This window comes from Oncorhynchus masou, chromosome 30, assembly GCF_036934945.1.
Source record: "Oncorhynchus masou masou isolate Uvic2021 chromosome 30, UVic_Omas_1.1, whole genome shotgun sequence".
Taxonomy (NCBI): Eukaryota; Metazoa; Chordata; class Actinopteri; order Salmoniformes; family Salmonidae; genus Oncorhynchus; species Oncorhynchus masou.
In genome coordinates, this window is record NC_088241.1 from 6,685,597 (window position 1) to 6,702,615 (window position 17,019).

Here is a 17,019-nt window from a genome sequence, read left to right on the forward strand (position 1 = left end):
GACAAACTAAACACCTTCTTTGCCCGCTTTGATGATAATACAGTGCCACCCTCTCCTTATCCGTGGCCGACATGAGTAAGACATTTAAAAGTGTTAACCCTCGCAAGGCTGCTGGCCCAGATGGCATCCCTAGCCGCCTCCTCAGAGCATGCGCAAACCAGCTGGCTGGTGTGTTTACAGACATATTCAATCTCTCCCTATCCCAGTCTGCTGTCCCCACATGCTTCAAGATGGCCACCATTGTTCCTGTACCCAAGAAGGCAAAGACAACTTAACTAAATGACTATGTGCTTTGAGAGACTAGTCAAGGATCATATCACCTCCACCTTACCTGCCACCCTAGACCCATTTCAGTTTGCGTACCGCCCCAACAGGTCCACAGACGATGCAACCGCCATCACACTGCACACTGCCCTATCCCATCTGGACAAGAGAAATACCTATGTAAGAATGCTGTTCATTGACTATAGCTCAGCATTCAACACCATAGTACCCTCCAAGCTCATCATTAAGCTGGAGGCCCTAGGTCCCAACCCCGACCTGTGCAATTGGGTCCTGGACTCTCTGATTGGCCGCCCCCAGGTGGTGAAGGTAGGAAACAACATCTCCACTTCGCTGACCCTCAACACTGGGGTCCCACAAGGTTGCATGCTCAGCCCCCTCCTGTACTCCCTGAGTCACTTCAACCTGAAGAAATGTGGCTGAAGTGAAATGAGGCTGAAGAAATGTGGCTTGTCACCTAAAACCCTCACAAACTTTTACTGCACTGCCCACAACCGTAAGGCTCTCCAGAGGGTGATGAAGTCTGCTCAACGCATCACCGGGGGCAAACTACATGCACTCCAAGACACCTACAGCACCCAAAGTCACAGGAAGGCCAAAAAGATCATCAAGGACAACAACCAGCCGAGCTACTGCCTGTTCACCCCGCTACCATCCAGAAGGCGAGGTCAGTACAGGTGCATCAATGCTGGGACCGAGAGACTGAAAAACAGCTTCTATCTCAAGGCCATCAGACTGCTAAACAGCAATCACTAACTCAGATAGGCTGCTGCCTACATAGAGACTCAAATCACGGGCCACTTTAATAAATGGATCACTAGTCAATTTAAACAATGCCACTTTAATAATGTTGACATATCTTACATTACTCATCTCATATGTATATACTGTACCTTAAACCATCTAGTGCACCTTTCCTATGCTGTTCGGCCATCACTCATCCATATATTTATACGTACATATGCCACGTCCTGATCTGTTTCACCTGTTCCTGTTATTGTCTCCAACCCCTCCAGCTGTCGCTTATTTTCCCCAGTGTATTTTTCCCTGTGATTCCTGTCTCTCTGTGGCAGTTCGTCTTGAATGTTAGTCAAGTCAACCAGCGTGTTTTTCCCGAACTCCTTTTGCTATTCTTTTTTTCACAATTTTCATGGTTTTGACCCCTGCCTGACTTTGGACTACTTTCCCGCCTGCCTGATCATCCTGCCTGCCCTGACCTTGATTCTGCCTGCCCTTCGGTACTGTTTGGACTCTGAACTGGTTTTGACCCTTTTGCCTGTCCACGACCATCCTCTTGCCTTACCTTATTGGATTAATAAATATTGTAAGACTCCAACCATCTGCCTCCTGTGTCTGCATCTGGGTCTCACCTTGTGTCATGATACATATTCTTATTCAATCTCTTTAGATTTGTGTGTATTAGGTAGTTGGGGAATTGTTACATTACTTGTTAGATATTACTGCACTGTCGGAACTAGAAGCACAAGCATTTTGCTACACTCACATTAACATCTGCTAGCCATGTGTATGTGACCAATAACATTTGATTTGATTATTAAACTCACCTTCTACACCTGTTTCCTGACTCCCGGCATATACGTTACAGAATACCACCTCACAATATGGAAGCAGCAGAAGATAAAACCTTCTTCTAGACGGTCAATGAACAGGGTCATCTATTCCACCAACACCACAACCAACTGGGTACAACCATGAGGGAAGTCCTCCGTGTTCTCCACCGCCTCGACAACACCAGCGAGGTTCTCCATACCCCTATCAGAGGGCCTCCTACCATGGGTCATCACAGTGAGCCAGTCCCTCAGCCCACCCAGCCGATGCCTGACTATCCCTTCCGGAGAAGTATGACGGAACTCCATCGAAATACCGTGGCTTCCTACTCAAGTGCTCCCTCTACTTCCCCTATTAGATGGGAGCTCCTATCAGATGGGAGCCCCCATCATCGAGAGGTCCAAGGTTGCCACGGTCCGCATGGGAGGAGGAACTGGGTTACTATGAGAGGTTCATGGCTCTGTTCAGGGCGGTCTTCGACCAACCTCCAGAGGGCAGAGAGGGAGGTGAGCATCTGTTCCAACTCCAGCAGGGTGCCCAGACCATTGCGGAGTGCACCCTCACCTTTCAGAATGTGGCAGCCTCCAGTAGATGGAATGAGCTGGCGCTCTGTACTCTATTCCGCAGTGGACTGCGCATTGAGATCCAGACACAGTAGGCATGTCGGGATGACAACATATCCTTGGACGCTCTCGTGTCAATGGCCATCCATCTGGATAACCTTCTTCGGGAGCACAGGTGTCCACCTCGCCACTCGCCTCCCTCCTTTGGCTGTCCTGAGGCAGAGCCTGAACCTATGGAGGTAGAGGCCACACACCTCTCCACAGCAGAGCAGGCTCTGCCAGGCTCTGGAGAGGGAGCCCGCTCCAGCTACCTGCCCTCCAGAAGGTATTTACGTCCCCATGGGGGTGAGAGATCAGTTGTTGACCTGGGCACACACATCCCTCTGTCGCTGGATACCCAGGTATCACCCACACCATCCAATCCTCCACGAGAAATACTGGGGGCCCACCTTGGCGTAGGACGTCGCCCAATATGTCAACTCATAAACATGAACCCAACATGAACAATATGTCAACTCGCTAAACATGAACCCAATCCAAATCTCCCTGGCAGGCTCCAGCAGGAAAACAACTTCCCCTTCCCATATCTCAGCGGCCAAGGTCACACCTGTCCATAAACGTTGTAACTGATCTCCCCTTTCTGATGGTTTTACCACTATTATGGTTGTTGTTGACAGATTCTCTAAATCCCCCCGTTTTATCCCTCTCTCTGGACTACTCTCCAGGCCACTATTCCAGCAGGTCTTCCGGTACTACAGTCTTCCAGAGGACATCGTTACCGACCGTGGTCCCCAGTTCACTTTGCGGGTCTGGAAACCTTTATGAAGAAGCTGGGGGTCACGGTCACCCTCACATCCGGGTACCGAATGCGGAGGTCTGGAGATGCTAAAGGTGTTAATGTTTTTTTGTATCCCCCATATATATAACATTCTATTGGTTGCAAGAATTTTGTATAATAATTTAAATTGAAAAATGTTAAGTTTTGAATCCGTTGTCGTTTTGCATGTCAATTCATAAACCATGTGCCATGGAATCGGTACAGTGCCTTGCAAAAGTATTAATCTCCTTCGGCATTTTTCCTATTTTGTTGCATTACAACCTATAATTTAAATGGATTTTTATTTGGATTTCATGTAATGGACATACACTAAATAGTCCAAATAAATTAAGTGAAATTTTTAAAAATGACTTGTTTCAAAAAATGCAAAAAAAATAGAAATAAGGAAAAGTGGTGTGCGTGCATATGTATTCACTCCCTTTGCTATGAAGCCCCTAAATAAGGTGTGGTGCAACCAATTACCTTCAGAAGTCACATAATTAGTTAAATAAAGTCCACCTGTGTGCAGTCTAAGTGTCACATGATCTGTCACATGATCCCAGTATATACACTGCTCAAAAAATAAAGGGAACACAATGTAACTCCAAGTCAATCACACTTCTGTGAAACTGTCCACTTAGGAAGCAACACTGATTGACAATAAATTTCACATGCTGTTGTGCAAATGGAATAGATAACAGGTGGATATTATAGGCAATTAGCAAGACACCCCCAATAAAGGAGTGGTTCTGCAGGTGGGGACCACAGACCACTTCTCAGTTCCTATGCTTCCTGGCTGATGTTTTGGTCACTTTGCTGGCGGTGCTTTCACTCTAGCGGTAGCATGAGACGGAGTCTACAACCCACACAAGTGGCTCAGGTAGTGCAGCTCATCCAGGATGGCACATCAATGCGAGCTGTGGCAAGAAGGTTTGCTGTGTCTCTCAGCGTAGTGTCCAGAGCATGGAGGCGCTACCAGGAGACAGGCCAGTACATCAGGAGACGTGGAGGAGGCCGTAGGAGGGCAACAACCCAGCAGCAGGACCGCTACCTCCGCCTTTGTGCAAGGAGGAGCACTGCCAGAGCCCTGCAAAATTACCTCCAGCAGGCCACAAATGTGCATGTGTCTGCTCAAACGGTCAGAAACAGACTCCATGCGGGTGGTATGAGGGCCTGACGTCCACTGGTGGGGGATGTGCTTACAGCCCAACACCGTGCAGGACATTTGGCATTTGCCAGAGAACACCAAGATTGGCAAATTCGCCACTGGCGCCCTGTGCTCTTCACAGATGAAAGCAGGTTCACACTGAGCACATGTGACAGACGTGACAGAGTCTGGAGATGCCGTGGAGAACGTTCTGCTGCCTGCAACATCCTCCAGCATGACCGGTTTGGCGGTGGGTCAGTCATGGTGTGGGGTGGCATTTCTTTGGGGGGCCGCACAGCCCTCCATGTGCTCGCCAGAGGTAGCCTGACTGCCATTAGGTACCGAGAAGAGATCCTCAGACCCCTTGTGAGACCATATGCTGGTGCGGTTGGCCCCGGGTTCCTCCTAATGCAAGACAATGCAAGACCTCATGTGGCTGGAGTGTGTCAGCAGTTCCTGCAAGAGGAAGGCATTGATGCTATGGACTGGCCCGCTCGTTCCCCAGACCTGAATCCAATTGAGCACATCTGGGACATCATGTCTTGCTCCATCCACCAACACCACGTTGCACCACAGACTGTCCAGGAGTTGACGGATGCTTTAGTCCAGGTCTGGGAGGAGATCCCTCAGGAGACCATCCACTACCTCATCAGGAGCATGCCCAGGCGTTGTAGGGAGGTCCTACAGGCACGTGGAGGCCACACACACTACTGAGCCTCATTTTGACTTGTTTTAAGGACATTACATCAAAGTTGGATCAGCCTGTAGTGTGGTTTTCCACTTTAATTTTGAGTGTGACTCCAAATCCAGACCTCCGTGGGTTGATAAATTTGATATCCATTGATAATTTCTGTGTGATTTTGCTGTCAGCACATTCAACTATGTAAAGAAAAAAGTATTTAATAAAAATATTTCATTCATTCAGATCTAGGATGTGTTATTTTAGTGTTCCCTTTATTTTTTTGACCTGTTCTGAAAGGCCCCAGAGTCTGTAACACCCCTAAGCAAGGGGCACCACCAAGCAAGAGGCACTATAAAGACCAAGGAACTCTCCAAATAGGTCAGGGACAAAGTTGTGGAGAAGTACAGATCAGGGTTGAGTTATAAAAAAAATATCTGAAGCTTTTAACATCCCACAGAGCACCATTAAATCCATTATTAAAAAATGGAAAGAATATGGCACCACAACAAACCTGCCAAGTGCGGGCTGCCCACCAAAACCCACAGACCAGGCAAGGAGGGCATTAATCAGAGAGGCAACAGAGAGACCAAAGAGACCAAAGATAACCCGAAGGAGCTGCAAATCTCCACAGCGGAGATTGGAATATCTTTCCATAGGATCACTTTAAGCCGTACACTCTCCAGAGCTGGGCTTTACTGAAGAGTGGCCAGAAAAAAAGCCGTTGCTTAATTTTAAAGAAAGAAATAGGCAAACACATTTGGTGTTTCGCCAAAAAGCATGTGGTAGACTCCCCAAACACAAGGAAGAAGGTACTTTTTGGCATTCAAGGAAAACACTATGTCTGGCGTAAACCCAACACCTCTCATCACCCCGAGAACACCATCCCCACAGTGAAGCATGGTGGTGGCAGCATCATTCTGTGGGGATGTTTTTCATTGGCAGGGACTGGGAAACTGGTAAGAGTTGAAAAATGGATGGTGCTAAATACAGGGAAATTCTTGAGTGAAACCTGTTTTAGTCTTCCAGAGATTTGAGACTGCGACGGGGCAGGACCTTCCAGAAGGACAATGAGCCGAAGCATACTGCTAAAACAACACTTGAGTGGTTTAAGGGGAAACATTTACACTTCTTGTAATGCTCTAATTAAAGCCCAGACCTCCATCCAACTGAGAATCTGTGGTATGAATTAAAGATTGCTCTACACCAGCGGAACCCATCCAACTTGAAGGAGCTGGAGCAGTTTTGCCTTGAAGAATGGGCAAAGATCCCAGGGGATAGATGTGTCAAGCTTATAAAGACATACCCCAAGAGACTTGCAGATGTAATTGCTGAAAAGGGTGGCTCTACAAAGTATTGACTTTGGCGTGGTGAATAGTTATGCCTGCTCAAGTTTTCAGTTTTTTTGTCTTATGTTGTTTGTTTCACAATAAAACATATTTGCCATCTTCAAAGTGGTAGGCATGTTGTCTGTGTTAGCTGCATGTGTAACAACTCCACCAGTCCTATTTATGATGTAATTTACAAAATTAATTTAAAAAAAAATTTTTTTATCAATTAGTATATTTGAGTTCACCCACAATATTTGTTATTTGTTATTTGTTCTGTCTTTTCAGGTGGATTAAAGTGAAATCGCAACCAACTTTCTAAGGCTTGTTAAAAAAATAACAATATTTTGGAGATGATTTCGTTTTCAAATAACCGAAAGTAAGCAGTTGTAATCTGAATAAAGAGAAAAAGGCCATTCTTGAACATTGGGTGAGACATTCTTACTAATTTACTAGAGAACCATTTCGGATTTAAATATAACTTTTGTATGACTGATGCCTTTAGTGAGAGGTCTAATGCTTTAATATTTAATCATTTCTGACCTCTGAACTCAAATTCATTATATCAATAAGCCATTTTAATTTTGTCTGGCTTGAAATTCCAAATAAAATTTAATATTTTTTGTTCATATAATTTAAAAAGCAGGTCACTAGGTGTAGGCAAAACCATAAGCAAATAGGTAAATATTATGTGACTAAAGAGTTAATCAGGGTGATTTTCCCACAAATATACATGTATTTTCCTTTCCATGGTAGCAATCTCATATCTATTTTTGCTACCTTTCAATAAAAATGTATTGGAGTGAGATCATTTCTTTCTTTCGGGATATGTATACCGAGTATGTCCACATCCCCGTCAGACCACTTTATTGGTAAACTACACGGTAATGTAAAAGTTGAATTATTTTGTGATCCAATACGTAAATTATTATCATAATTTGGTTTAATCCAGAGAGGTTAGAAAAAGTATCTAGATCCTCTATGAGGCTGTGGAGGGATTCTAATTGTGGATTTAAAAGAAAACATGAATCATCAGCGTACAATGACACCTTTGTTTTTAAGCCATGGATTTCTAATCCCTTAATATTACTGTTGGATATAATTTTAACAGCTAACTTTTCTATGGCAATAATAAATAGATATGCCGATAGTGGACTTCCCCCGAAGTCGGTTCCTCTCCTCGTTCGACGTCACCGGTCTTCTAGCCATTGCCGAGCCTCCAGTACATTTTAACCTACTAATAACCTATTTATTTATGGTTGCATAACTTCGTTGTTGTGTAGTGCAAACTATTTTATTTTTGCTATTGTAAAGACCACGGGTCCTCCTCAACTCGGCACTTCATTACTTGAAGTTGACCAAAGTAACCCTGTCTCTCTCTGGCTGGCCTGAGTTCCTCCTTCGTCTGTGGAGTGTCTCGTCCAAGCTGCTCCTCTTTGTTCTTCGCCTGGCTGTCAGTGGCAGCTCAACAATCTCAACGTTCTCTCTATCGACCTCAACACCCAATCTACTCACACGCGCAAACACTCACATTCAGACTCATACATACACGCTGTCTCTCTCTCCCCTTACCTTCGCTGGCCTCTAATTTTTTATTTTATTTTGTCCGAGAAAATGACAGTTTTCGTGGTATTGCTTTGTGCACTGACTTTACTGAACTCTGGAGAAAACTAACATTGTCACTGGGTGAGTACATTTGACAATGAGCTCTCCTGTCCATTAGACATTTTGTCTGCAGGACCTCGCTCTTTTTCACCTGGTCCACTCTTCCAAGTGCCGATGTATTTGTTGCATGATGTGAACAGTACGAATTTGTGTCACTACCAAAGTCTAATGGTATTAAATGACTGTTTTATATTGTCTGGAACCTCACTTGAAGAATTCGCTTGCAGTAGGTCTCTTAAAAAAGAGAAGCCGTGCAAGGTTATTAAACAGAGGTGCCTAGTTATTCTTCTTTTGTTGATATCAGGTAACGTGCAACCTAACCCTGGCCCTGATATGCAATGTCTCCAAACCCCCTCTGATTTTAAATCAAGATCTGGTTTTGGTATTTTTCATTTAAATGTACGCAGCCTGTTCTCAAAAATTGATGGGGTTAGGATTTAGGCTAAATCAACTGATGCTGATGTAATTGTGTTTTCTGAACCCTGGCTCAGCAAGTCTGTTTTTGATAAGGATATTTGTATAAGTGGTTACAATGTTTATCGCACTGATCGGGTTAAGAAAGGTGGGGGTGTGGCCATATATGTAAAATCTAAATTCCATGTCAGTGTGGCAAAGTCTGAAACTATTTGTAAACAGTTGGAATTTCTTGCTTTGAATATTGAGGTTTCAAAGGGTCTCTCTATAACTGTGATTGGCTGTTATAGACCCCCCTCTGCTCTCTATATCTGTGATTGGCTGTTATAGACCCCCCTCTGCTCTCGGTGATGCATTTTCTTCTTTGACGCACCTTATGTCTAAGCTTCTTTACAGTGAAATGATCTTGATTGGTGATCTCAACTGGTGATGGTTAAAGCCGGTGTCTGATGATTTAAAAATGTTTTGTAATTCTATGAATCTTACCCAGTTGATTAACTCACCCAAATCTTAAATGCACAGATAAATCTACCCTAATTGATTTGATATTGACAAATGTTCCACATAAATATTCTGCGGCTGGTGTTTTTTGTAATTATTTAAGTGACCTTTGTGCTGTTGTTGCTGTTAGAAATACTAAGGTTCCAAAGACAAACCACTTTTTATTCAAGAGACATTAGAAGTGTTTTAATGAGCAGGCTTTCTTTCATGATTTGTTTTATTTTGACTGGAGCAGGATTGATTTTATCCCTGATGTGGAAACTGCCTGGAAATTCTTTCATGGTGGTTTTTCCCAAATAGTAAACAAACATGCCCCATTCCGCAGGTTCAGGGTTAAAGGGCGGGATAATCCATGGTTTTCTTCTGAGCTGTCTTGTATTATTCACGACCGTAATCTAGCCTGGGCTAAAGCAAGGAAATCATGTTTTGATGCTGATTGGCTTATTTTTAGGTCGTTACGAAACAAGTGTTCTTTTCTTCTCAGGAAGGATAAGTCTGAATATTTTATGTCTGTTACCACTGATAACCTGAATGACCCTAGAAGCTTTTGGAAGGCTATTAAGTCTATGTCTGGTAACAGTAAAGTTAATGAATTACCGTCATGTGTTTTGAAGGACTCTGTTGCTATATATGACGGATAAGGAGAGGTTGAAAATGTCAGTGAAGACACTTGCCAGTTGGTCAGCGCATGCTCGCAGTACACGTCCTGGTAATCCGTCTGGCCATGCGGCCTTGTGAATGTTGACCTTTTTAAAGGTCTTACTTACATCGGCTTCGGAGAGTGTGATCACACAAGTCCTCCAGAACAGCTGGTGCTCTCATGCATGTTTCAGTGTTATTTGCCTCGAAGCGAGCATAGAAGTACTTTAGGTCGTCTGGTAGGCTCGTGTCACTGGGCAGGTCTCGGCTGTGCTTCCCTTTGTAGTCTGTAATGGTTTGCAGGTCCTGCCACATCCGACGAGCTTCAGAGCCGGTGTAGTACGACTTGATCTTAATCCTGTATTGATGCTTTGCCTGTTTGATGGTTCGTCAGAGGGCATAGTGGGATTTCTTATAAGCTTCCCGGTTAGAGTCCCGCTCCTTGAAAGCGGCAGCTCTAGCCTTTAGCTCAGTGCGGATGCTGCCTATAATCCATGTCTTCTGGTTGGAGTATGTACGTACAATCACTGTGGGGACAACATCATCGATACACTTATTGATGAAGCCAAAGACAGATGTGGTGTACTCCTCAATGCCATCGGAGAAATCCCGGAACATATTCCAGTCTGTGCTAGCAAAACAACCCTGTAGCTTAGCATCTGCTTCATCTGACCACTTTTTTATTGATCTAGTCACTGGTGCTTCCTGCTTTAATTTTTGCTTGTAAGCAGGAATCAGGAGAATAGAATTATGGTCAGATTTGCCAAATGGAGGGCAAGGGAGAGCCTTGTATGTGGCTCTGTGTATGGAGTATAGGTGTTCCAGAGTTATTTTTCCTCTGGTTGCACATTTAACATGCTGATAGAAATTTGGTGAAAACGGATTTAAGTTTCCCTGCATTTCAGTCCCTGGCTACTAGGTGAGCTAGCCTCTGGGTGAGCGTTTTCTTGTTTACTTAAGGCGGAATACAGCTCATTCAATGCTGTCTTAGTGCCAGCCTCTGACTGTGGTGGTATGTAAACAGCTACGAAGAATACAGATGAAAACTCTCTCGGTAGGTAGTGTGGTCTACAGCTTATCATGAGATGCTCTACCTCAGACGATACTCTACCTCTACCTGAAATGAGCAATTGCTCGAGACTTCCTTAGATATCGTGCACCAGCTCATGATTTTGGTGAATCATGAGTGACTCCAACATTTGTAACAGATTTTTCAAAACATTTTTTTCTTCAAAACAAACTAAAAATAATTTGGTGCATTTTCCCCATATTCCATCCAGTTCGCTTTATTTTTATAATATATTACACTGGATCTTTTTAGAATAAGTTCCTCCATTTCTTTTTGTTTTTCCTCGTAACTTATTCTGTGCCTCTATGGTACAGTTTTTATTGCTATCTATCTGGTAGTCATTTAGGCAGGTTCTTCCGACCGTATTCTGTCCCTTAATGTGTTTATATTAATTTACGGTCAATTACCATGAGACCGGCAGACTTTTGCATGACAATAACAGTCTGACAAAATGTCATGGCCACCACAGCCCTAATTGATCCTGCATATTACAGTGGCATATTGCTGGTTGTGCGTGTTACCTGTAGCTCTTGAACCCAGGAACAGTGCCAGTAAGACATGTTGCACCATTTGACAAAGAACTGCCTCTCTGGTCGGCCGGCCAATGGGACAGGGTCTGGGGCCTCGGCTGGGAGGTCCTGAGGGCGGGGCACAGGTGTAGGGGGCGGAGGTTCACCCCACTTCCAGGTCAGAACCTTCTGGACTTTACCCTTCATGCCCGGGCACTGAGGGAAATTCAGGAACAATCAGATATACATTCACAAAGAAATATCTTGTGTAAAAAAAAGACCTACTTTGTCAATCATGTCAACACTACATATTGCATTTCTATCTGCAATCTTTCGTCATTGTAAATTTAAAAAACAATGCCAGCGTATACGAGGAGAGATCGGAAATGAGAGTGAAATGGCAGCTGTATAGCTGACTCAACTCAAATCAAGAATTCCATATGAAGCCACCAACACAAGTATAATAGAACATGTTCCCCTTAATAATTATGTACATCCAACACCCATAAGATCAGATTCATTCTCTCTCTCACACACAGACATACACAGGGTGGCAGGGCTCACCATGCAGCGTGGGCAGATCCATTCCCCGTTGGGTATCTCGGGGAGGGGGGGGTTGAGACAGTGGATGTGGTAGGAGGAGGTACAGGTGTCACAGCACAGCAGCTCTCCTCCATCCTTACACACCCTGCAGAACTCTATGTGATGGTCATCCTCCTCCTCTACCCATCCCTCATCCCTCCCCACCTCCTCGTCCTCCCCCTCTCCCTCAGACAGCTCCTCTCTGGCCTCCCACTGGATCCCCTCTTTCTCCTGCAGGGATGGAGGGAGGAACAACAAGAGAGTGGGAGGAGAGAGCAGGGGGGGAGGGGGGACAAGAATGCGGGAGCGGTGTGGCGGAGGGGGTAGTGAGAGTGTAGGAAGGGGAGTGAGGAGGGAGAGGGAAGGAAGAGGTGGGGAGGTGTTGAGAGGAAATGGGAAGAGAGGGGAGTGGAATGATGGAGGGGAAGCAAGAGTGGGTGAAAGGGGGCAGAACCAGAGAGGGGAGGTGAGAGTAGGGGAGTAAGGGGGGTGATGAAGGACAAAGGGAAGGAGAGTGAAAGATAGGAGGAGTGAAAGAGAGAAGGACCATGATAGAAAAAGGTCAATATCAGAAATAGGATATCACACCAATCTTTAGTCATTAAAGAGAAAATACATACAGTGTATACAAGCAATATGGTGTAAACTCTACCTAACCATAGGTTGGACTATGGACCAACTTCAGACTGGGTACATTGTGTACTTACACAGTGGGGGCAGCTCCACTTGCCCTCAGGGGCCTTCTCCATGTCGGGGTCCAGACAGACCATGTGGTAGGCCCTGGGACAAGTGTCACACAGGATGATCTCCCCTCCCTGTTGGCACACCTCACAGTAGTCCTGGTGGTCTGTCTCATAGCCGTCACCATCCTCCTCAACTGGGATGGGAAGAGGAGGAGTTAGGGGGGGAGGAGTTAGGAGGGAGGGGGATGGTACATGATGATGGTTCTGTCAAAAACATTTAATATTATCAAAGGATTGGCTGAGAGCCAGGTCCTTGGTTCCTCTAATCCTCTGATTCCTCTAATCACATGATCATCAACAACACAATTAGTTGAATCAAGTGTGTTAGTGCTGGAATGGAAGAAAAACCTGAACCCCCTATAGCGCTCCTGATCTAAGGTATGTGACTGACCACTAGTCTACATGCTATAGCCCCAGGCTATAGCATGTAGACACCTCCATTACATAGAATGAGAGGTCAAGAGATGACAGTTGCGTTTCCATGCCAACCTTTCTTCTTCTTCTTGGCGGTCTTGGCCTTCTTCTTGGAGCGGCTGCTGTGGCTGTTGGAGCCGTCCGACACTTCAAAGGTCCCGTCGTCAAAGTCACTTTCCACGTCAAGCTCATCCTCCTCACTCTGACAACAACACAGGGAGAGAAACAGAGACAAAGATACAATGATAGAATTGTGGGACAGAAGTATGGCAAGGCTTACTGCATATCAGTTGATTCTCAGACAAGTTAGTTTTCTTACCGAGGATCTCTTCCTCTTGCTGCTGAAGCCTCCCAGTTTGATCTTGAGCGGAGCCACCTTCTTGGCTTTGGGCTTGGGGGCAGCCTTAGGGTTGGGCTTGGACCTCCTGCGAGCATTGGGGCCTGCAGAGGGAGATGGAGTTCAATTATTCCCTTATTCTACAATGAATACCCAACAATAACATTATACATGCTCCCTCCATCAGCATTCCTTTAACTTGTTCCTCACCTTTGCCCTCTTTGGTCTTGGCCTTGCGGAGTGGGGGTGCAGGCACAGCGGGCATAGCTACAGGTACGGAGGCGAGTGCAGGTGGAGGGGAGTCTTTCGCGGCACTACCCCCCGCCCCTGTATCCCCTCCTGCCTCTGTCCCTGCCACCACCATGCTTTCCACGGCCGCAGCCACGTTGGCAGCTGCCAGGGCTGCGTTGGCACTGGCACAGCCCTACAGAGGGTTAGACAAGGCAGGATGGAAATCAGGACTGTTGCTATAAAGAACATGCAATCATTGTCAAAATACATTTGTAAGGTATTGTAATAGCAATGTCATGTCATAGCAATGTAATGTAATGTTATAGCAATGTAATGTCATGGTATAGCAATGTCATGTTATAGCAATGTAATGTCATGTTATAGCAATGTAATGTCATGTTATAGCAATGTAATGTCATGTAATAGCAATGCCTTGTATTGGGTTGTGTTACCTTCAGAGGGTTGTTGGTGCTGAACTCCCTCCACTTGGCCATCATCAGAGTCATCATCCTGGACACAGCGATCTTGGGGTTCTTGGCTGCGATGAGGGGTCTGGGGAAGTGAGGGCAAAGGAGAGGCAGAGGTTAAGTTTGGGGCACTCTACGGGGAGCCGGTAGAAAGTGGATGTTTGCGGTTTTCAGGGATACAGTATTTTCAACATAACTTCCATTTGCTCTGAAAAACAGATGTGGGGACGTCTTTCTACGCCTGCTATGTTAGTTTCAATTCGGGGTAGAAGTAGGGGCAGTTTCAGACTGGTCGTAGCTAGCTCAGTCACACACAGATATGAAGTAACTTTCTCCTCCGATCCACAAAAGCTGCGCTATCCAGGTGAAGTGGTACTGAAACCTGCTACAGTGGAAATAGAAGGAGAATAGCAACAAACAAGTAGAAAACATGAGACGTGAGAGAGGTGTGTTAACCTGACAAACTGGCTGAAGGCCTTGTAGTTGGTGATGGTGGTGTAGTCCTTCTGAGTAAAGACATGGTCGATGTCTTTCATGCCCCAGTCCTCCAGCAGCTGAGTCGAGCTCTTGGGCTCCTGGAGAGGGGGCGGAGTTAGGTATCATTACATTCAGGGTCACTGAGCCAACAGGGTCATTAAGTGCATTGCAGGGGCTGCTTCAAATCAAAACAAAGAACAGCTCCAACGACTCCCTTGTTCACCCCACTTGCACCACCCACAACCTCGTAGCCTTCATCCTCACCTGGCTATCTTCATCATCATCCTCCTCATCATCCTCATCTTTCTCTAGTTCTGGTTCTTTGCGTTTACTCTTGGAGCTGGATGAGCCTCCTCCTCCTTTCTCCTTCTCTCCACTCGTCCCTCCTCCCTTCTTCTTGTCTTTTGAGGAGCTGGAGCGCTTCTTCTTCTTCCCCCTCGGGGCGTAGTCACTTCCCTCGCTTTCTGACCTGGCTCTACCTCCTCCTCCCTCTTCCTCCTCCCTCGCTGCTTGCTCTACTGCTATGAAGGGTTCTGGTGAGCTGACTGGCACCTCCTGAGAGGAAACAAAATGAGTCAACATAGACGCAAATATGAAGAAGACAAAAATCTCACAAATTATGAAAATGTATACTAAGGCCAGGTCAAAAGGGTCAAAGGCTAGGGGCTATCCGTATTGTTATTATTATACTTCAAAATGCATTCTTCCCTCCCAACTTCCTTGGAGAAATCCCTGATATCAGTGACTAGGATATTTCATGTAAGGAAGGATGATGCCCATCCTACCTCTCTGACAGGTCTTGGTCTCTTGCTGATCCTGCTCTCCCGGCTCTTCTTGGCTTTCTTCTTCTTCTTTGACTTGGTGGAGACCTCGATGTCAGACACAGCGTCTTCTGGTTCCCCCTCATCTGCCGATGGAAAGGGCACAGGAATTGATTGAATATAATGCATACTTGATTGAGACAATATTATATATATATATAAATTATATATATATTAATTTAAAACAATATTCATAGAATACCGAGGGATTTGTATAAAATTCTAAAACTGTCAACTCCAGACAAGCTTTATTGACAGTGTTTTGGATACATTTTGATATAAAGATATGCACTGCACGCCAGCTGCCAGTTCAGTACCAAACAGAGGCATGACTCGTGTGACTGCCAGCAAATGGTCGTGGACGTAACTTCTAACAACAACACGCATGCATTGACAGTGCAAATATTTACGCCCTCTCTATTGGTAGCCAGCTAACGTGCTATCAACTTTGCCAGCTAGTGTAGAAGAAAAACATTCGGCTAGCTAGCGAACTGGGCTGCCTAATGTAAAGTGTCACTACTAGTACCAGACTAGAGTAGCTAGCAAATCAGCTAGCTAACTAGCTAACGTAACGTTAACTTACGTTACCAACCAAGCTTGAAAAAAATAGATCGCTGACGATGTCTTACCATGTGCAAGTCCTGTAGGTTCCAAGTCTTCCCTCTCGTCCTCGCTTCCCGACATATTTCAATAATAATGAATTTAAATTATAAGCGAGCTAATCCCTCCACCGAACCCTGCCCGATCTTGTGAGGGAGGAGGGCAAATGACGTGTGGGTGGTGGAGAATGGAACGGGGGTGTCCTGGGGAGGGGGGGGGGGTCGCTGTAAGAAGAAAAAAAAACCTTTGCTTGAATTAGCAATCCTATTGGTATTTCTCGAATAATAATAAGTATTTATTACAGTGACAGGTCACGGTGTGACATGTTAACTATCTTATTACATCGAAAAACATTTGTTTTCAATTGGCATGCCTCTGTCCACACCGCACAGGAAGCTGTAGCAATGGACACCCGTCAATCATCGTGTATTGAATAGATAGGTGCATTATAGTACTCTCTGCAATACTGCCCCACTCGCGATACAAACTCAATTTAGGCAAACTTACAGTTACCGTCAGGGTTTAAGTGGAAACCCCTAAGACTTTTGAGAAACTTACTGTAGTCCCTGTTAGATATGGGTTTCCTTCGTGTAATAATTGTCTCTCAGCAATGGTATTAGTCTTTAATATAAATTAATGAGCAACAATATCCAGTAAAATATGTCGTTAATGACCCCGTAAAACACGTTGCACACTCCGTCCCCCTTCTCTCCCCCAGCCTCAGTGGCTAGCAGAGCTTAGCTAACATCCTCACAAACACACAAAGGGGGCAGACATCCCAGAATAATCCCCCCTCCCTCGGCGTTCTGTAACACTCACACAACTCTGCATAGTTACCTCGCAACGGACAGACCATAATACTCAGCCTTCACGCACCTCCCCCCTCTACACACACACTCATACACATACACTTCTACTGCACACACACCCTTTCCCTTCAGTCCCAGCCCCTTAGCAACCCCGTTGTCATGGAGACACTCCTCCCCCCGCCCTCTCTCTCTGACAGACCATAATACTCCAGCCACCAACATCCCATAATAAACACAACTCCTAAAAAGACAGGAGAAAAAATACCAGTCACATGGTCTCCAGGGAAACTCTAGGCCACTGGTGACAGACCATAATATTCACAGACTGTCCTCCTGGCATGTCTACCACTGCACCC

At 45.3% G+C, this 17,019-nt stretch overlaps 1 protein-coding gene across 6 annotated transcripts in view; it reads right to left on the reverse strand.

The window, feature by feature from the left end:
• LOC135521890 (chromodomain-helicase-DNA-binding protein 4-like) overlaps window positions 1-16,608 on the reverse strand; it is a 66,750-nt gene extending 50,142 nt beyond the window's left edge. For 4 of the 6 annotated variants that reach the window (XM_064947679.1, XM_064947674.1, XM_064947677.1 and 1 more), the window contains exons 1-12: window positions 16,413-16,607; window positions 15,884-16,078; window positions 15,219-15,340; window positions 14,698-14,988; window positions 14,413-14,531; window positions 13,942-14,041; window positions 13,469-13,682; window positions 13,241-13,362; window positions 12,997-13,123; window positions 12,472-12,641; window positions 11,747-11,995; window positions 11,195-11,398 (exon numbers count right to left, since the gene is read on the reverse strand). In XM_064947679.1, the coding sequence (XP_064803751.1) occupies window positions 11,195-11,398; window positions 11,747-11,995; window positions 12,472-12,641; window positions 12,997-13,123; window positions 13,241-13,362; window positions 13,469-13,682; window positions 13,942-14,041; window positions 14,413-14,531; window positions 14,698-14,988; window positions 15,219-15,340; window positions 15,884-15,938 (1,773 nt within the window). In that variant the 5' untranslated portion in view covers window positions 15,939-16,078; window positions 16,413-16,607. Of the gene's footprint in view, window positions 1-11,194; window positions 11,399-11,746; window positions 11,996-12,471; window positions 12,642-12,996; window positions 13,124-13,240; window positions 13,363-13,468; window positions 13,683-13,941; window positions 14,042-14,412; window positions 14,532-14,697; window positions 14,989-15,218; window positions 15,341-15,883; window positions 16,079-16,412 lie in introns of all 6 variants that reach the window. The other 2 variants (XM_064947678.1, XM_064947675.1) reach the window with 1 other exon arrangement.
• Between the last annotated feature and the right edge of the window lie 411 nt (window positions 16,609-17,019).